The following is a 22,442-nucleotide window of genomic DNA, read 5'->3' as shown; positions in this document are numbered from 1 at the left end:
AGAAAAAATTCTCTCAATAAAAAAACTCATAGTATATCAGATTGTCAATATGTAAACCAAATTGAAAATAACAATAAATCACAAGTAAAGAGAACAGCTCTCCAAGCTTTTTAGAGTGAATGCAGTGACTTCCCCTAACTGCTTTGAATTCAGACATACTTTTGAGATAGAATTTTGAGGCCCACCTGCCCATATCTTTTTTTCAAATGTGTACAATTCAGATTTATTCCATTTTATCAGGCACTTTAGTGGTTTGATTATTGCAAAGGATTAAAAATGTGAATTTTTTTGTTTTCTAGATTCTAATTTTACTTCTTAATTTATTAGAATGAGGGCTTCCCTGGTGGCGCAGTGGTTGAGAGTCCGCCTGCCGATGCAGGGGACACGGGTTCGTGCCCCAATCCGGGAAGATCCCACATGCCACGGAGCGGCTGGGCCCGTGAGCCATAGCTGCTGAGCCTGCGCGTCCGGAGCCCGTGCTCCGCAACGGGAGAGACCACAACAGTGAGGGGCCCGCGTACTGCAAAAAAAAAAAAAAAAAAAGTTATTAGAATGAGATGCATTTAAATAAATGCAAAAGGTCATTTAATTTAAAGGTTTGGTTAATTATATAATGTAGCTCCTTGGCTTATATTTCCCTAAGAATTCAGAACCAGTCTTGGTTAACATATCCAAGTTTCAGTAAATGAAAAGAGTGAAGTAAATGTGGTAGATACAAAGAAAAATGTTAATGGCATAGAACTCATATGCTTATGGTCTTTTAGAATAGTAAATTTCTTATAATTCTTCATAGCTTTCCCGGGTGGACCCTTATTGAGATATGTGATATATTTACACTAATTTTCCAAGGTTTATCAGCAGCAGAATCAAAATGTGACTGTAAGAAACTGTTTTTCCATATCATATTATCCCACTATCTGTAGATAGTTTATTGTAGCCTTACAATGAGTTAAAATGCAGGCAAACTTCGATTAGTGGCTTACAGCTCCTTGTTACACCTATTAATATAGCAAAGTAGGGCAAGGTGGCCCCATTGCATTGAACTGATTTTAGTGCAGGCTATACAGAAACCTCCTTACTGGCTCTCACAAAGTTACCCATGTCAAGTCCAAATCCATGGTCATCAATAAACCTTGGCTCCCACCGCAACAGATGATCCATTTGAAAGAAGTAAAAGCACTAAGGAATATGAGCTATCTTGTTAACAACAGAGCAAACTTCGTTTTGGTCCAAAGATGGGAATAATATTTAACTTAGTTTCCACATTCTCTCATCTCATAATTTTACATCCACAACAAAAATCTTGACCGACTAATCCCAAAAGTTCTGATAGCATTGATCTATACAGTGAAAATGTTATGAAATTAAAATGTTATGAAAATCAATGCTTGAGTGGTTGTAAATAAACATACAAAAATTAGGTGAATATTTTTAGGAAGTTTATATACTTACATTTCAGTATAGCTAGATTTTGGGGGAGTTGTTTTGTTTTAGTGAAGTCACATAAAAATTGTGGACTAACTGCCAACTTGGATCTCAAAAGCAGTTCTTGGGTGCCTTGTTTTCAATAGCATTTCAAAATGCAATTCTATTTCTTTATGAGAAAATTAGAACACAAGCATTTATTTAAATGGAACAATTCACATAGAAAAGCTGTGAATTATCACAATTCAGTTGGCTCCTTTGCATGCTATTTTTACAAAACAAAGGTAATGCAAAAAACCTTTCCAAATATTTTCTTAATGTTAAAAATTTATAGTCAACAAAGGAGTAATTTTTTATCTCATCATTCTAAATCTATAGGCTTTATATATTTTAACACTTGAAGTGGTGCTTTTACATGAAGTATTAGGGAACAAGTATGCATGCAATTTTAGCAATGTTTAATGGATAAGTGACTGTTTAGAGACTTGAAAATAATGACTTTTATTGCTTTTTACTATTGACAGCATTTATGATTTCTCAATAAAACAAGTTAGCAGTGTGACAAACATAATAAAATATTGTTTTTCACATTTTTCTGCTTACTTTTAATTTTAGCTTCTTCTTTGCTGTAGTTTTTGTCTTCTCCCTCTCTAAACACTAACTGAAGGTCTACATTTTCATATGGTTAGGCTAATAAATACAGAATATAAAGATATCTCATGAAGGAAAATTCTAGCAGTGCCAAAACCATGAATTTAAGTTGTAATGAAACCTTAAAATTTCTGTTCTCATTACTTTCAATTAAGTATTTTTCAACTGCTCTCTCTTTGAAACTCCTCTAACTTTAACAACTCATTTCAATTACTGTAAAATCTTCACTACAGTGTGGAATGGAAAAGCATAGATAAACATGCTTTTCCAACATACCTTCCAGACTGCTATCAGTGTTCTCGTCTGAGAATTATCTCATGAACATTTGGCGAGAACAAAATTTTTAAATGGTTTCCTGTGAAAAATGAGTGTCATTTAAAAAAAATTATATATCTTCTTGGATTTTCAAAGTCCACGTTTTAGTATTTTGCAGACTCCAAAAGCCCTGCATTAAAATTAAACAATGTCTTGCTTTAAAACTGATATCTTTGACTAAAAAGTTAAACTAGCACTTAACTTTAATACTAGTGTAGTTTTTGAGTTTTTTAACATATAATCTGCTGTAACTAATTCATCTTAACAAATGGTTAATACTTAAGTGCTGGGGCCAGAAAAAATGCAAAAGACATGGTATCTTTCCTAAATAATTCATACTCTCACGAGATACAGAGAAACATAAATAATTCTAATAAAATACATATTGAGTTAATTCCTATTGATAAAGCTGTGGGTGTCAAGGTGTTGTTCAGGGATGGTAAGAACTATAAGTCAAATTTTACTTATATAAAAATATGAAATATTTATACATTTAAATTTTTGTATGAAACAGGAATAATTTTAACATTAAAATATGGCTATATCATGTGTCTACATTCCCTTTATTTAAAAAATAACATACTCTATAAACCTTTTAGGTAGCCAAACTTTGAAGTTTTTCCAGTGTAATTCATTTTTATATTTGTTGTTTATAAGAACTCACTAGTATACTATTGGGAACATACATGTTCCAAGGCATAAAATCAATTTAATAGATTAAATCTGAAATTTAGAAAACTTGATTTTTTTCTCAAAAGCTATAACAGATCTATTGTTCTCTCTTAATGAATAACACTTTGATCTACTGCTTCTGAAATGTAAACAAAGTACATTCAGAACACAAACAAAGCAATTGATTCCAATTACATGATTGGTGAAGATTCATTTAAGTCTACATATGTAAGTCTAAATCTCTGAGAAGCCATATTATTGATATATTTTATATAATTTTTGCAAACAAGAGAAATAAATATTATGGCTGCTTCTGAGTATGGCTTTAAACAGATTCCTAAATAATATTTATTAAAATGGAAACCTGGTTCCCCTTGTTTTACATCTGAAATAAATATACTAAATCCTAAATACAATATAAACATTGTATAGGAGGAGTTGATAAAGAGTAAGAAGTGAAGAATGTAATGTATTCACAAATGAAGTAATGAAGATCCAAATTATGGTGGTGGGCAAAAAATAAATAGGAAGGTGCATTTGAAATGCAAGGGGAATCAAACTGCAGGGATTAGAAAATAGTGGTTGGTAATTTGAAATAGGTAATCTGGGAAAGAGATCCAGGCTAGAGTACAGGATGATGAGTTTGCCTTCCTGCTACTGGTTTTGATATGACAACTGGGCTTTTAGATAAGAGTTGAAGAGTATCCATCTAGGTAGACATAGAGCTGGCACTTGAATGTGAGGCGATTTCAATGTAAAGTCTAGACAAGAGACACATCTTTGGGCACCATTAAAGTCTTATGGAGAAAATATAGAATCTTTTTGCATAATGTTGATATTGCCATTCTTCTGAAAAGGCCAGAGTATCAAGCCACCCTCCCTCCACCCCAAGAAAAGATTATGATAAGTAACAAATGCAACATTGGGAAGCAAAGTATGTTCAAATGGTTATGAGTTAACAGATTTCTCTCACTTTGCACCATCCTTATTTGTGATGAATAACCTAATACATATTTTTTTAAATAGAGAAAAGATAATGTAGCTTTTTTTATGGCAGTTAGAAAGGATGGATTACTCAGCATTGAATTTTGTCCATTAAAGTGAGTGTAATAAAACTGGAACCAAAAAATTTACAGTGCTATATTATATACATAAAATTAGAATAAAGAAGGCTAAAAATACATAGTGGTATATTAGATAATTCATATTTTGACTTAGTTATTTTGCATCTTTGTTGATTCTGCAGATTTTACCTATGACAAACTGTCAGTTCAACTTTGCATTAAGAGACATGTATTTTTCATGATATTGTTTCGTATGGTCCTTTCAAGTAATCAAACTGCATTGAATAGAGTCATAAAAAAATGCAGCAATCATTTACTCTCATTGTTAGCTTTTCCCTCTAATGCACTGATATTCTTTGCAATCATTTGAACAGTATAATGCACTCTTATTTTGATGAAGGGAAAGTAAAAATTACACTTATTTTTTTAGACTTGGTAAGTAAAGAAAAAGTGCTCATATAATAGTGTTCTGAATTATCACAACAAGTTTGTGATCTGCCAAAATAGTACTAGTCTTATTTTAAGCTTTAGGAGCACCATGATTTTTCAATACATAAGGCATTTGGTAATAGAGTCATCAAGAGTCTGGTTAGAGTTACAGCATTTAGAGAATCCTCATCTGAGTACTGAACTCCTAAACAGGACCTGTTAAAGAAGCCTGATAAAGTAGTGAACTCCTCATTCAGACACCATGATGCTATCTATCAAAGACTGGATGAGAAAAGGCAAGGTTTATTATCCAAGACTTACAACTTAATATTTTTATGCTGTACAAGTAAGTTACCTTAAAAAGAGGTGGAACTGAAGTCCAACTGAAATGAATCAGGGTTATTAAGATAAAATAAGCATTCCTGGTTGAACAATTTGGTATTGTCCAAGTGCAACTGAGAAATAGCCCTAAATTAAGAGTAGTGTATAGTCCCTATGGTAGAAAAATAAAGATTTTATTATAAAGTAGTTTTGACATAATCCTAGATGAGTTCCTTAAATTCATAATGTTTCTTGAAATCTAACCTTAATTCAGTATATAATGATCTACATGGTGATAAAACTTAATTTATTCATGTCACAATTGCTAGCGATGGGAGAATAAGGCAATACTGACAGTAACCACAGCCACAAGCTACTAATTTTAATGGAAATATTGGCCTATATTACAATGACCCAGGGAAGAATTTCAAAGTGGGCATGAAACATATATATATCAGCATTTATCTTCCTTCTAAATATATGCACATTTATTATACTTAAGATGTTTATTTGTATAATTTTTGTGTTTATTTTTTGAAATTGTATTAAAGAAATTTGGCAATCTCATGGGATTTAATATATGCTGAAAACTAATTGGAACTTAAACATAAATTGTAAGTAAGTCTAGAGTGTTCAGATGTTTCCTGAAATTCTTTGTGTATACAGAGACAGAAAATTTATAAAATGCCAAATTGTCTATTAGCATTGCATATTTTTGTGATAGCACATTTTGTCTTTTTTTTTAATTACTTTCCATTTTAGAAAGCATTTAGTGTCTTACATTTATTATTGTTTGTGACTGTTTTGTTGATATTTTCCTGATCGATTTGCAAAGAATTATGTTTGTTTCCTTGGAAAACATGCAGTATAATAATATTGCTTCAAATATTGCAAGATACCAGATTTAACCAAAACTGAACTTAGCCAGTCACCACTACTGAACCAAAGATTCTGAAAAACATTACAAAGATTGTCTGATCTCTAGGTGGCTTTAATAGAGAGTCTAGAATTTTTTTTTCCTTCTCTTTCTTTTCTTTTTTGATAGCTCATTAAATTGTAACAATTCCAGCAGTATGGAGCTATAATATTTCCTAGGATGGTTACTTCTGTCACATTGGATCAAGTGATTTGATGATACAGTCATTATTCTGAAACAAGTTTAATATAAGGATTAGACTACTGAAAGTTACTGTCTTTAATTCTGAGAAGGTCACCATATATCGTGAAATAAGATCATCAATCTGTAAGGAATATCTATGTTTTATTCCTGATAGAATCAAAGTACCCTAAGGTAATACAAATAATTTCCACTTCCACAAAAATATATATATATTTTTAAAGAGCAAAACAAATCCTTTACAATTGTGAAAATAAATATTCTGTGATTTAAAATAACTTATTCCATTAGTAGCAAACCAGAGAGGTTTTTAAAATTTATTTTGATATAGTAAGACAAGAAATATTGTACTGGGAATTATGCAACTTGGTTTTGCTGTTTCTGTGAAATGCAGGCAGACTTCCAGGAGCACTCACAGGCAGCATTTGGCTTGGTGAGTTCCACAAGATGCAGAGTTGGGTTATCAATCTTTTCTGTGTTCTAAAAGAAAGCAAACTAAGATATACTAAAACACTGTAAGTCACAAGAACTGAAATATTTACCTGTGACATTGACCAGCACATCTTTCTTATAAAAGAAGGAGTATTTATTATATATTGTGGCACAACAAACTACTTTGAAACTTCATGGTTTACATCATTTATTACCTCACAGCTTCTGTATGTGAGGAATCTGGGAGTAGCTTAGCTGGGTCCTATGCTTCGGGTCTCTCTCAAGCTGCAAAAAAGTTTTGGCTGGGGCTGCAGTCATCTCTAGACTCAACTGAGTCAGGCTGTACTTCCAAGCTCAGTCATATGGCTGTTGGCATGCCTCACGTCCTCAAGGGTTTTGTACTGAGGGTCCCAGGTCCTTGCTGGCTATTAGCCAGAAGCCATCATCAGTTCCTTGTCACCTGGACCCTTCCTAGGGCAACTCAGTACATGGTAACCTACTTCATCTGATCAAGCAAGTGAAAAGATCCAGAGAAAGAGTGTCTGCCAGCAGAAAGTCACAGTTTTTTATAGTCTCATCTTGGAAGTGACTTTTCATCACTTTTGCCATATTCTCTTCATTAGAAGCAAGTCACTAGATAAAGCCCACACTTAAAGGGGAGAGGTATCTCACAAGGATGTGACTGCCAGGTAGCAGGGGGCATTGCTAACCATCTTAGAGGATTCCTACCATAGAGAGCTATGCAAAAAATAAAATTGTCAAGTTACCTGGTGAGAATGGGATCAGACCAATGAGTATTATATAATTCAAATATTTTATAAGTTCAGGAATGTACGTATAGGTAGACCAGATGTCCACATCAGTCTTTGATGGAAACCTTATCCCTGGTTCATGTTTTAATGGGTATTTGCCAAAACTTGCCTGATCAACTCTGTTTGACAAACACTCAACTGATTCTCATATTCTTTCTTTAGATATGATAATTCTGTCAACACAGTTTCTTGTCTGTTTGATAATCTGTCTCTTTAATCTGTCTCTGCACATCTCTGAACTGATCCCTTATGTATTAGTTTTAGAGTTTAGTGCACAGAGAACTATCTTATTTAAGAGTTCTTGTATAGCATGTTAGTGTTCTCACCCACATGTGGTCTAAATACTTGATTCCATTGGATGAGATGTTAAGAAAAGCTATTCCCCACAAAAGTGCCATTTCTTTAGTTAAAAACAATTCTCATATTTACTGAAAACATTTGAGAGCTTTCATTGAAGTTTGACATTTGTTAAGTTTAGCACTAGACCAGAATTTTGGTTCAGCATTGTATAAATGTTAAATCAAGCTCTAGGTATTTAGAACTTTATTCATTCACAATTACTTCTCTAAACAAATATAATTTTATTAAAATTCCTGTATTAGTCATGCTATAAAAAATAGAGAAACATAAAAATGCTAAACTTTTAAAAGAAAAGTTCTGCCAAACTTAAAAGAAAATAACTAGGCTCTGATAAGAACTGCCCTTCTAATTGCCACCTTTGGTTTGTTCTCAAGAGATAACACATACATTTTTTCTGAAAACTCAATTTATTCGCTGCAGATTTTGCTTGTTTCTTGCAGTTCTAAAGGATACAGATGCTTGATTTGAAAGATCCTTGTTTCTCTTCTCTGCAGTATCTTATTTTTATCAAATAAGTCATCACTTTTTTATGCTCCATTTTTATTAAGCTTAGTAGACAATTTTTCCATCATCACTAAGGTTCAGATATACCCTCAAATGATTTCCTTCCATCCCTGTGTCTTAGTCTTTGTTCTCCCAGAAATGAATAGAAGAATGGAGAAAGTAATAAGAGATTCCATTGTGCTTCTCTTTGCTGAAGTTGGGAGGTCTCACCTTCCAATCAGGACAAGGTAACCTAAGTGCAAAGTACCCCATTCTCACTTGATGGTACATTAGCCTCTCTGATGAATTCTCACGTCTTACTAATGAATACTTGATTAGAACACACACAAAAAAATACTTTAGCATAGTAGACCTAGCAGCAATATAATTTTTCTTTGTTTTAGAAATAAAACAAAACTTTAACAATGTCTGCTTTTTGTTTTTGTTTCTCATAAACTTTTAAAAGATAACCTGTGCTTCAAACAGCTAAACAGAACAATATTTCTTTATACCAACAAGTGCACATTAGCATACACAGCCCTCACTAACTAACAAGTAATACAGTTAGGTAGACTTCATAAACTTTACAATTGTAAATTTACCATTCAAACATAATGGACCAAGAGACCAGAATCCAGCTTATATGCATACCCTCAGTCCACTAAGTTTCATGAATCTGAACCTGGTTTTTCTGAAGAACTCTATTAAGAAAATCACTAAGCATCATCTTACTATCTAATACTTGAATAGGACTTCTCAAAACCTTGCTCCTAAGCAGAAAACATATTTACCATGAGAATACTTCCCATATAATCAGTGAAAAAGTGTATGTGGATAGTGGACAGCGTAAACCTTCAACTAGTTATGAATAAATACCTGATATTGGTGATGTATTAAAATTTCATTTCACTTAGGCAAACTGTTTTATTTGTTAAATTTACATTTGAAAAAGTTGTACTTATAGAAAAGTTCAAAAATATTAAAACTCTTATAAGCATTTTACAACGATTCATTTATTGTTAATGTTTTGTTCCATGTGCTTTATAATTTTCTCTATCTGCGTAGTATTTTCTGAAGTATTTGAGAGTGAGATGTATAAATCATGGTTGACTTTTTTGAAACAAAGTCTTAAGAGAATGTTTCTTATTTTGCATTTGATGTTTCCTCATGATTAGATCAGGTTGTGTATTCTAAGCCAGTATACTACCCAAGTGACGTTGTGTTCTTTTCAAGGTATAATATCCAAAGGTGCATAATATCCATCCCTCATTTTGTAATGTTACTTTGATAGTTCCTTCTGTATGTATTTATTGAGCACTTGCCAGGTTCCAGGCAATGTTCAAGGTGCTAGAAATACACAAAGACATATGGTATGTTACCTACTCTTAAAGAGATTATAGCTAGACTTTAATCAATTTCTCTAAGATAGCAAAGCTGTACAAGTATTGGCATAGTGAAAACAACTTAGGAGAGGACAAGAGTTTGGATCCTATGACAAGTGTTGTAACAACACTTAGGTCCTAGTAATACAATGTATGGAATCCAAACCCTATCTGCATGAGTATAGGCTGATCGTTCACAACTAAAACATTTTGTCAGAGGGCTAATTTTTTAACATGAAGTATAGACTTGCCTGTTCCCTGTTGAATAGACAAGCAGTAGATAGTTGATGATGTTTTAAAAATCAAATTTGCTTGGTTGTAATCATGGAGATATGGTTTTAAGAACATTAAGTTCTTAAATAGATATCAGTTCATAGAACCACAGGGTCTAGATTTCTACCCCAATTGGGGAATATCCTTGAGTTACAGAATAAAAGATATTTAATACCCACTAAACCAAAATTATCTTAACCTTTGATAGTAAATTCCTCTTTGCCCACAGAGAGCATCAACATCATAGTTGAGCCTGAAGTTCAGGCAAAGGGAAGGGACTCTTTAAGATACTGACAACAAGAATGTTTTTTTGTTTTTTTTTTTTGTTTGTTTTTTGTTTTTTGCGGTACGCGGGCCTCTCACTGTTGTGGCCTCTCCCGTTGCGGAGCACAGGCTCCGGACGCGCAGGCTCTGCGGCCATAGCTCACGGGCCCAGCCGCTCCGCAGCATATGGGATCCTCCCGGACCGGGGCACGAACCCGTGTCCCCTGCATTGGCAGGCGGACTCTCAACCACTGCGCCACCAGGGAAGCCCTGGAAAATGTATTTTGCCCAGGGCTGGAGTTGGCGAAATAACTCCAAGCTGGCTAAGATTAACCATAGCCATCTGCATATCTTCAAATGCCTTCTCTCCACGTTCTTCAGCTCAGCTTTCATTACTGGTTTGTCTGTTTAGTTTCCCATTTTAAAAGAATGTGTGATTAGATCAGGCTGCCCAGTGATGATTCCTTCTAGCTTCCCAAGAACTAAAGTCTAGTTCCACCTGTTCCAATTTGTCAAATTGTCAAAGTTCAGGTCTCTCCCCTATTAGTGTGCTTACCTAGAGTCTAATACAAAGTTTCTTCTCATGTAAAGGACAGGGATTCACTTTCATTATTTTTGTCTAAAAATGTGGTTATCTTTTAACCTATATATCATAACTTTAGATAATCCTCTGTTCTCAGACATGTTTTAAACTAGACTATGTTCTCTCATGTACTTTCTTCTCTGAAGAAAAGTGAAAAATATTTAAAAGCAGTTCTCAATTATAAAACTATTTTTGTTTGCAATATTAGCTGCAGTCAAGAGCTTTACTTCATACTAGCCTTGTAATAAACATATTATCTACTCTGATTTCAAATGAGCTGGGCCATGTTGGTCTACTGAGTAATCCATTATCTACTGCTTGTACTAGTATGTTTGGCTTGTATAGACAGAATAACTTGGTGTGCCTTCTTACACATAGTCCGTGCCCACTCTCTAGAATGGCACTGGGTGCTTATAGAGAAAGCATTCAAAAGGGATCTGGGATTCAGTCCTCTCTCACTTTGACCCAGCTCTGTGGGCCTCAGGTTCTGCAGCTATCACCCTGAAATACCTAAAATTCAAAATCTTTTGCAACTTTTTCAGTTTTTACTTTTTCATTATATTTGAACACAACCTTGACTATAACTTCTGGAAATCACTGATACTGTTATTATCTGCATTTCATGAGAAGAAATGATATTTACCCAGTATTCTCTTGTAAAAGAGCTTGTGCTGAACATCAATCTCTCTTAAAATATTTCTCATGTTAAATGTAGACTTTGTGTCTCTGCTTCTTTGCCTCAGCAGTAGCAGAATGTTCTTACTCTAAATATAAAATTATAAAAAAAGCAAGAAACAATATTTTCTTTAATTAGCTTCTTCCTTTAGGGGTTTTAGAAGAAGGGTTATGACTTGACAAAGATCCTTCCCATCTGTTCCTGTTTGTTTGCTTTTATTTTGACTTCCTTTCGTTGTCTTATCAAATATCACATGAATCATTAACATTTGTTTTCATCACTTGTTTTGGTTTCCCTTACTTTTTATGATTAAGACATTCTGTTGAGAGAAGCTCAGGGTTACTATATTTCATATTGACCTAATATTATTTATGTAAATATTAAACTTTCTAGATGTATGATCTTATATGTTTGCCCTCTGTTATGTTCGTATTTTCCTCAGCTCTGGAGGGGTGAGATAAGGGCACATGCAACTGTTTTGTGAAAGCAGCAAACTTCATTAGATTACAGGTGTCTGGATATACGTTTTGAACAAATAGATGCCATTTTTAATAAAACTACTTTCTAACAGGAAATGTAATTTATTATGCCCTTTGTGCTAAAGGCAAGTAAAAGATCCTTGTGGATGTTTTTGCAAGGGAGTTCTATTCAAAACTGGAATATATACCTATTTGCCTACTGAGTAATACTTTTCAGTAACATACTCCCTTGTTAATGATTCCACTTAGTTTTCATACAATGAAAGCATTGGATTTCTGGTGTCAAGTAATTTGAAATGATTCCAATTTGTATGCCATCTTCTAATATAAAATCTCATCATATATTGTGATTGTTATTGAACAAACATCATTAGTTTTTTAAAGTAAATGATAAAGCTATTCAATAGTTTTATATATGGAATAAAAGCTAAATTATATATCTGTCTATATGCATTAGATGTTACAAATAACTACACATAAGAGTAGCTGCAAAAACATTAAATCAGTGTATACGTATAACTGAATCACTTTGCTGTACACCTGAAACTAACACAACATTGTAAATCAACTATATTCTAATATAAAATAAAAATTAAATTTAAAACAGAACAAACTTAATTCATGAATACAAAACAGAACTGGAAATTTTGTGACATTCTCCATTTCTCCCTCCTCATCCACAGCTAACAAATAACTGATAGAATCTTTATATTTAATGGTCTGAGCTGAAGATTTCAACTTTAATGTTAAAACCTGAGATTCATTTTTATCGAGAGTTTAAAATTTTTTCTTTAACTCATCTGTAGATCCAAATCTGCATAATAACAGTAAGCAGCATACAAAAATTCACACCTGCAATAAACTATTCAGTGACCTAGATACTTTCTTATACACCAAATTAGATCTGTAAACATCAAATCACAATGAACTCTGGAACTATTAGGAATTTGTGATCTAAATAGCTTCACTCAGTGCCTACTCCCACATGCTTTTAATTAGAAGAGACTTTTTAATTAAGTACTCCCATGCACAAAGTGTCACTTGATGATTTTTTTCATATCAACCTCCCTTACGAAAGCAAATAATCATTGTGTCAACGGAAGATATTTTCTCTGAAACCAAACTATAAGAATTTTAGTTCTGATTTCAAGTTGTTCAGTTGAGGCTCTGCATACTAAAAGAAAACCTCTGTTTTCTGAGAAAATGGTGAGGGACAGATTCACAAAGCAAGGAGGCTGATGGTACCAAGGTATCCAAGAGTCAGTCCCTTACCTCTGCAAATCAGAGACAGGGTATTTCCTCCAGTGATCTTGCAATTGCTTATTAGAGGAAGTGACAGAATAGATTTGGGTTCACACAAATATCTAATCACTGCACTTCCATTCACTAGCTCTTTGAAAATGTGCCAGATAACTTAACATTTTTGAGCCTTAATATCCTATTTGTAAAAGGCACTAAGAATACCTATTTTTTTGAGTTGTTGAGAAGTTTAGATTTAAAATCTATAAAGTGCCCTGAACACAATAGGTGCTCAGAAAATATTAGCTATACTGTTGGTAATCATTATTGCCTTTATTGCCAGTTTACTTGATCTTAAAAAAGTTCTCATCCGTTTGAGATATCAAGGAATGATTGTTTCATAAACACTGCTCAGCATCAGGAAAACATATTTTTCTGTGGCCAACAAATGCAGAAATAAAGACAATATAGGAAATGGTGAGTAGGTGTGAGATTATCTAGTTAGAAGGGAAGTATAACGCACAAAGGGCAGCCATTAAAACAAAACATGAATAAGCCTCTGAGTTTCCAGATGCAAACAACACACCTCTGAATAATGAAGTCTTAGCCATGAAAATACTCAGGGATTCCAATAATCTCCATCCTGCGCTTGTTTTTACGGGGCCTTCTCTAGGGCTCCATCACGTTGCCTGCTGTTTGAAGAGTTGGGGAAGGAAAGATTATTGGCACCATTATTACATAACGTAAAAAAACATGGCACAGTTTGAATTATGGGCCCATGTATTCTTCCTAGCACCCTTGCCATTCAGCTTGCTGTCCGGTGGTTTGTTATCAGAAGCCTGAGATAAACCTACAGTCCCATAACTCAGAAGCCTGCTGGTAGCTCTCTGGGTACATCCATATGTGGTTATTTGCTGCGGGTTGGCGGGCCAATATAACTTCTCTGGACCAACATAAAATTACTTTAAACCTTTTTTTTCTTACAGACTTTGAATTATCCATAAGTATGTTTTAATAAAGATGACAAAATTATATGGTAGAATTGCCTTGAAAGTTAGGCTCCATAGACAAAGGGAGAGGGAGTTACTCTCTAGGGTCTGTCTATGCCTGGTATGTTTCTGTTTCCAGGTAATTCTAAGGCAGATAATCTCTGATGTGTAAGTATTATTTAATCATGGAAATGCCTTAACTATAGCAGTTTGGATCTATTTTATAGCTGGCATCTTTAATGCTTGATGCTTTTGTCCATCTGTTAGGAACATTAGTCAAAAATTTAAAGAGACATTTATTAAAAGTAGATTATTATAGTAGATCAAGTACTGAGCACATAAATACAATGTATATAATTTTTATAAACATGCTTTGTATATGATCTAAAGGATCTTATAAAATAATTATTCTTGCTATAATTTTAATTACTATATTTTTATTTTAAAATTTAGTTTCAGACAGACTTTAAAATTTCTAACATGCTAAAGGGAATTATTTTTAATACATAAGCATAAGTAATTGATTTCTCTGAAAGTTTAACATTTGAGACTGCATTAAAACTTTTAAGGCAAGCATCATGCTGAAGCACTCTCCTTCTGATACTGATGGGAAAAGAAATATGGCTGCTGCTTTTGTGGGTCTCGCCATGTAAGAAGCTTCCCATACGTAACTTCAAAGTGAGACAAAGTGCTATGGAGTTAATTCTTAGGGTGCTTGTGTTGGAGAGTAAATAGGAGACTCTATATAGAGAAGTTTAATAGATGGGAGCAACAATGTAAGTGGGGAAGGAGGAGGTACTTATCTTGAGGCATTAGAAGGAATAACAGGCCTGAATACTCCAAAGCAGTGCAGAGCTTGGTGTGCCATATGTAGAATGGCACACCATTCTATGAAAAGGAGAGCCAGGGTCACTGACTGAGGGAGAGGGGTAACATATAAGGTTAGAGAAGAAAGTCAGTAGCAAATTACATAGCACTTGGGTGAAGAATTTGGCTAGTGGACCTTTTAAAACAATGATTCATACTTAATGAATAATTTCTATATATCCATTCTTTGCTACTACATTCCTTCTACTTAATATGCTACAGACATCACAGAAGATTAGAAAACAATTTTTCAAAACTTTAATTTTTTTCTTTAACAACCTTTTTTTTTTTTTGACCGTGCCCTGTGGCTTGTGGAATCTTAGTTCTGCGACCAGGGATCGAACCTGGGCCCCCAGCAGTGGAAGCGAGGAGTTCTAACCACTGGACCACCAGCAAATCCCATAATTTTTTTTTCATTAATGTACCAAGATTCTTTAAAACTCCATAGAATGAAATGTTAATCTTGAGAAAATAATTTCTTTTCCACAAGTATTTTGAAGGACTTCACTGAATAAAATTTAAATTTAGGGGAAATTGAGAATGTTTCTCTCCGCCCGTCTAATCCTAGGAAACGTTGTCTATTTAAAAAAAAAAAAATAAGAATGAGAATGATATCCTCAACTTAAGTGAATACATGATAGAAATATTGAGATAATTGGAAGGAGAGAGAAGTAGGGATAAATTAAATAAGGACTAAAAATTAGAAAATTTTGGTTAAAAACATCAGTGTTCTACCTCTTTGGTTATTTCTATGACTAAATTTTAAAACAATTTAGTTGTTTTTCTTAATAAAACATTAAGATCAAAATTATCTTTTAATAGGTCCAGTTTTTAGCCACATGATACTAAGAATATGAAAGAAAAGTTTCAGTTTATTTTTATAATATTAGTTTATTAGGTTTATTTATCTACTTTGTATAAATCACATGAAAGCTATATCTGATTTATTCATTCATTCGTTCATTCAAACACATTTTATTGAACATATACTGGGTGCTTAGACTGTATTAATAAGCCAAACAGCATTCCATAACATCCTGGAAGTAATAGTCCAACTGTACAAACGACGCTAAGCTAAAACATGTAGGAATATAAAACTTAGGCACACCAATATTTCTGTGAAGTAGAAAAATAGTTTAACATTGGTTTTAAGCTCCTTACTAATTACTGTATCTACCACAGATTATGTATAAGCACTCAATTAGCTTATCGTTGAAGGTGAAATCTGCAAATATTTAGACTCTCTATTTCCTAAATTTACTGTAGGCTATTTCTATTTCCTTATGCTTTAATTCTTGAAGCTATCAGACATTTTGCAAACATTTACATTACAATATACATTTAAAAAAATTTTGGAAAACTTTACTTTTCTGATTACCTTCTACTGTAGATATTAAAACGTGAAATTTAAACAGATTTTGTACAAATATTTCCAAGGTTTAGACCACACCACAAAGTGGACAGTTGGGAGAGTGTTACATTTGGGAAACAGGCTTATGTTTTGTTTTGTTTGTCCTCTGGATTTTTAATTCCTTATTTTTGCTTCATTCAAGTGGGTTTATTGAAGATTTGATTTACTTTTCTTTTTCACATAGCTGTGTGTTTCTCAATAGGTAAAAGCTGAGTAATATATTAATATTTAATTGTTCATTTAATCTCACTTCAAGGTGGAAAAGCTATAGTTCATTGATATTGATGAAATAACCCAAGTGGCTTTCACATAAATAGCAACAAATGTGCACAACTGTTACATTACACGGTATATTTAACAACACCTCTAAGAAGTAAGATGGGAGCTCAGTCTTTCCTGATGGAGATATATCTGAGTGCATTCAAAGAAAATTTGGTTCTGCAAGCTTGGAGGAAGTAATTGTCATTCAACAGAAATCAACTAGCTTTGCATATCAGTAAAACACATACACACACTCTTATCTATTTTCTGAGTGCTCTGTACTGATATCAAATATATATTTATGAGAACTAGAAACGTTGTATTCTTTTCAGTCACTTCAATTCAATGTAACTATGAAATTAACTTTGAGAATATGTGAAAAATGTTACTTCCTACATAAGTGAAGATAGAATAAAACCCACAAATTTTATATCAGGCTATGTAGTTTTTATATTCACATTTGTCCCCCAGATGTCATATAAGTAATTATTTTTTGTTGTTCATTTTTAGATGGAAGACTGTACTTGAAAACTACTGTCATGTACTGAATCTTTCCTGTTGAAGAAGTCCATGTTATAGTAAAGAACTTTGCAGTCAGACATTCGTCATTGGAAAGTTTGGGAAAGAAATAAAGTCCTTTTAAGGGAACTTCCTCAATTTTGTGTATTAATGTTCTTTAAAAGTTTAAGTATTCTACAAAAAAAAAAAAGTTTCCTTCATTGATTTTCACCTGTGGTTCATACCAGAGACCTGAGAATGTTTGTAAATGTACAAGTATCAAACTTCTTACAGTTAATAATTGCAACTTTGCTGCTGGACACTTGTATATGGAGTCAAAGGCAGGTCTCAATAAGACCTAGCTTTGTTTTTTTAATGGAATGAACCATTTTCCTCTTCTGAAAATTCTGTATCTGAGCACATCAAGAGACGCTTGTAGCACTGGTCACCCAGACTTACAGAATTATGTCCTCCAGAAACCAGCAAGAACACTTGGAAATGAACTTGTAGGGGACAGAGAGGATTCCTAAAAAGTCAATAAATCAAAGAGTAATATTCTGTTACATTCTATTTTAAACTCTCTAATTGTGGGTTTTCTCCTGAAGATTTTTGTTCACGTACTTTCCAAAAGACCAACAAATGGATATTGACAACAACCCCGTGAAATAACATTTTGCATACCTGAAAAGAAGCATTGGCGATAAGCCAAAAAGTTTCACCGAAGGTCTTTTTTCCTTAAAAATATATAAACGTAACATGTTTTCATTCCAAACTGGTAGTGGTATATAGAATTTAAAATGATCATTATGCTTCTTCTTCAAACTGTTGGTCACATGTACAGTATATAAACATAAAACATACAAGGAAGGTATTATGTATGCAGTAGTATACTAGAGTTTAGGAAAATGAAAATTTTAGAAAATACGTTTTGTCACCCTGTTGGTCAGAAAGACACCTTTCTGGTTTTAACGCATGCAGGCATGTAAATATTTGTCTGGAGTCACAGTATTAATGAATGAGATCTTAAGCATCTGGTGACATCAGAACTCTGTGTCAGCCACTTTTATTTGTATATTGAACCCTAGTTAGTGCCCCAAACTGCACTATTGAGAATGGACTGTGGCTGAACAGTAAATCAAAACACCAGAAATATTTTTATATGTTAATGTCATATTATGTTAATGTTGCTGAAAGACAAAACCTAACAAACCCTTGATCCTTGATGTATCAGTCCAATACCATGTAGCGCTGAGTGATAAAGTTAAAATGTGTTGTGCTTCCCACCCTGGTCAGAGGGAAGGGTGCCTACGTGTTATTTTCACTGTCTTTTTGAAAGTTACAGTATGTGTTTTCACTTTTGTGCAGATAACTGGAAGTCAAGCTACGAACAGTGCTTATTACATGCTGAAGTTACCTTCTCTTTGTTTTTACATATTTGGAGTTACACCTTTAAAGACTGATACGTGAATCAGTATAGTTGCTGGACATTTTATGATTTTGCTGTCATCTTACAATTTTATGATCATAACATTATTTATTACCATAAATAGCAAAATCTTAAATGACCAAGAAAACTAGCTTAAAAATGTTTAAAGATAGTTCTCATTGGGTATTAATGATTTGAAAAGAAATTAACATTATAGATACACTGGCACTAAGCTTCTATAGTTTTTTAGGTCTTCCTTGCAATACTGGAACATATTTCTTTTGTGTAGCTCGCTATTAACCAGCTAAGACCATTTTTAATGCAATAAAAAGGTTATATATACAGTTCCTATTTTTAGCTTGCTTAAAAGGGAGCAATATTTTTATTTAAAACACTGTTAGTAAATGCTTTGTAGAAACTTGGTTTTCTAAGCATAGTTCTTCCATAACCTTCTTTTGTTATTTGAGCACAAGAGATTCTATTCCTTGTTGTATGTATCTCTTGTTTTTCCCTGTATGCAGTCTTTAAAGGATTACAACACTTAAAACAGAGGAACTTGTGGCAAGCTTTTGAATCATACATTTTTTGAAAGTTTTTTTAAAAGCATACAACTTCCATAAGTAGTAAAATCAGCCATTGCTCCGCTTCTTGCATAGAGTCACCTGTTAAGTAGGTTAAATAGTTTTAAAATACATACTTTCCAGACCTTTGAGAATGTTTTAGTGTTTGGTTTGCTATAAAAGGAAATTTTAGCAAGGATTAAAGAAAAAAGCTATCAGCTATATGCTATGAGAGAATCTTACTAACATGTTGTAAATATTGCAAGTCATGAAATGTTATTTTAAGTCTGTAACTTAAGTTTTTTTCCCCTTTATTAGTTATACAGGTTGGTTTAAAATTTGTTTTTTGGTTTAAACAAGTAAAATTGTGCCCATTTTATGGTTTCCATGCTTTTGTAATCCTAAAATTATTAATGTCTGGTTGTTCTATATTATAACCACATTTGCGCTCTATGCAAGCCCTTGGAACAGAACATACTCATCTTCATGTAGGACCTATGAAAATTGTCTATTTTTATCTATATATTTAAAGTTTTCTAAAAATGATAAAAGGTTATTACAAATTTTGTTGTACAAAATCTGTACAAAAATCTGTTTTTACATCATAATGCAAGAATTGGAAATTTTTCTATGGTAGCCTAGTTCTTGAGCCTGGTTTCAATGTGAGAACCACGTTTACTGTTATTGTATTTAATTTTCTTTTTCTTTTCAACAATCTCCTAATAAAACTGTCTGAAATCTCCCTGTGACTTTATTTACAGTTCTTCTTTATTAAATTTTGTGAAATGCATAGCATTGAAGGAATATTCACTTTCTAATGGGAGGCATCTCAAAACAACATAAGTCAGCTCTTTACAATATGAAGGGAACAATGCTCAATGATTTTATTTAACATGCAACTGCTTCTATCTCTAATATGAATCACTGTGGTGAAAAACATCATAAAAGCACACTCTGTAGTTATTGTTTAACAAGCAGATTTTCCATATTTTGTTTCTTGCCAGCTAAGCAAACTGCCCACATATACATGATTTATTTATGTACATTTCTCAGTTTATGAAGCTGTTATTTGTACCTTTTTCCTTTATATTCTTATATTCCCATGATTCTTATTTCACAAAGCTTTGTGCTGAATAATGTAAAGTAGACATGTTGATGGAACAAAATATATTATTCCCATATCTATAAGAGTGTAGATTTGTAACTCTAACTCAGTGTTTTGCTTTCAGTCTCTATCATTGGAAAAAAATGCCTTTAGAAACTTTGCAATTCCTATAGCCTTTAATAATATATAAATGTTTTTATCAATCCACAATGCAGCACTCAAAGAAATACTGGGTTACTATCTCTGTGAATACTCTAAACATTCCCAAAAGAATGGAAAATGAATTTTTTTCTGTCTAAAGAGATTATTTCAATGAATTAACAAATTATGATTTATCCCTAATAAAACCTCAAATGTTTATATGACCATTACAAACACATTTTTGTCTTCTGTCCTCATATGTTTTTGTCAGTTAAGACTTGTACTAGAACATCATACAGCCTCTGGATGTTAGTGGCATTTGGTGATGATTTAAGGTTTCTCCCCATGTGTTTTTATTGGCATTAGCAAATTTACAATATGACAAAAGTTATTTATTACTAGAGAAGAGTAAATTATAAATAAAAGTTACATGGATTGCATTTTGACATATGAGAAGTAGGGATGTTAATAGAATTAAAATATTATTGTAAATGACATTGTAAATATATCACTTTTCCTCATGTGTAGGCTTGGTGCTAACATTTATCTTTCATATGTACAACTGGTATATAAAAGCTGAACCAAACCTCATTTATTCCTTTAAACAGATTCATTAATAAAGCCTCTGTTCTGCACAAAGCACTGTGCTAAATGTTGTAATGAATGAAAACATAGCTGTTTTCCCAGAGGAGCTTATAATTTTGTTGGAATAGGAAGTCTTACTTTCAGCAAGAGAAGATTCAGTCAGCATCTTCTAGGCTGTCATGGATATAGAGCTAGTATTAAGAGGGCATGGGCTTAGACGCCTTCCTACTAAGTGGTAACAATCTGGTGACCCATTTTGTACCTTCATCTTCTAGCGACTAATATAAGACAGTTTGGGGGTCAGACAATTCTGTAGAGCTTGAGAAAGGGGATGAATACATTTTCTTTTCATGTTATTTTTCATGTATTTCAGTCACATCACTCTTCTTACCAAGGCTCACAAACTTTGTTTTAAATAAGTAGTCTGTTTGCAAAAATCATCAACAAACAGTAAATTCCTAATATTCAGATTATTGAGTATAGAGGTACAATATTCAATTCTTATCATCCAGCATCTATGTGGCTAGGGCAAGTAATGGCCTAAAATGATTCAAACACAGAGCATAAATTCCTAAATGCCAAATGAGTGTGTTAGGTAATGAGTGACATTTGTAGTGGCAGCATCATTTACATTTATAGGTTAATGAGCTAGAGATTTTGGCTTGAAATATTGCATCTGTTAGGACTCCTTTGGTTGGCTGTAACAAAACGAATTCCTGCAAGTCTAAAGAGCAAAAGGAATTGGTTAGGACGACAGAGGGATGCACATGGGACCTCAAGCCAGGATTGCAACCAACCCCCAGGGACCAGGGCTCCTCTTCAACTTCCATCTTTCTGCTCCTCTCAGTGACTCTGCTTCTTTCTCCTCTCATTGCTGACATATGTTCCTCTTGATTCCTCTATTATTCAGGAGCATGCGACCACACCCACCGAAGTGAACCAATCATTTTTTCTCTCTTGTCTTAAGTCAGAATCCCTGAGTTCTAATTGTCTGGAGTCAGAGCACATGGCAGTAAGGTAGCTTGGCACTACAAATAGATGAATCTGAGGAATTTTAGAAACTACTGTGTCCAATTAAATTTGAATCTCTGGGGATCGGGGCTGTGGCATCGGGATATTTAAGTTCCTAGGGTGATTCTAATGAGCAGCTGAAGTTGAGGACCACTGTCTGGGAGGATGGCAAGTATTACATAGAAAATGACTAGTGGGCCTTCTGTTGTGGGGTAAGGGGGGTAGTTGGAGTGAGTGGGGGCCATTGTGAGCTATGCAGACACTATAAAGGACAACTAATAGTTCTTTAAAATCATAAAAATTACATAAAATCTATACAATAATTCATATATTTTAAAAAAGTAATTCTAGCATTGTGAATCTAATTCTGAATTGAATATGAATCTACAAACCTCCCAATCATGTTTAATAGAAGTCACATTATTTTTTCTAGATAAAATTATTGATTAATATGACCTTAGAACTAACTACACAGGGAGGTAAAAATTCTATTTCAATCATTACTGAAGCTTATTCCCTCTGAATGACCTCAGTCCAAACATTTTTCACAGTCCATACCATTTGGGGAGAACCCCTCGAGTTTTCATGCCTAGAATCTAGTTTTCGAGAAG

The 22,442-nt window shown here is 33.4% G+C and overlaps 1 protein-coding gene across 3 annotated transcripts in view; it reads left to right on the top strand.

The window, feature by feature from the left end:
* DACH1 (dachshund family transcription factor 1) overlaps positions 1–19,731 on the top strand; it is a 417,765-nt gene extending 398,034 nt beyond the window's left edge. For 2 of the 3 annotated variants that reach the window (XM_073795289.1, XM_033843676.2), the window contains one exon: positions 17,016–19,731. In XM_073795289.1, coding sequence (XP_073651390.1) covers positions 17,016–17,053 — 38 coding nt within the window. In that variant the 3' untranslated portion in view covers positions 17,054–19,731. Of the gene's footprint in view, positions 1–327; positions 2,270–17,015 lie in introns of those variants that run through there. The other variant, XM_073795288.1, reaches the window with a different exon arrangement.
* The last annotated feature ends 2,711 nt before the right edge of the window (positions 19,732–22,442 follow it).

Source organism: Tursiops truncatus, chromosome 18 (genome assembly GCF_011762595.2).
Source record: "Tursiops truncatus isolate mTurTru1 chromosome 18, mTurTru1.mat.Y, whole genome shotgun sequence".
NCBI classification, from domain to species: domain Eukaryota; kingdom Metazoa; phylum Chordata; class Mammalia; order Artiodactyla; family Delphinidae; genus Tursiops; species Tursiops truncatus.
The sequence above is the reverse complement of the archived record's forward strand: the minus strand, read 5'-3'. Positions and strand labels throughout refer to the sequence as shown.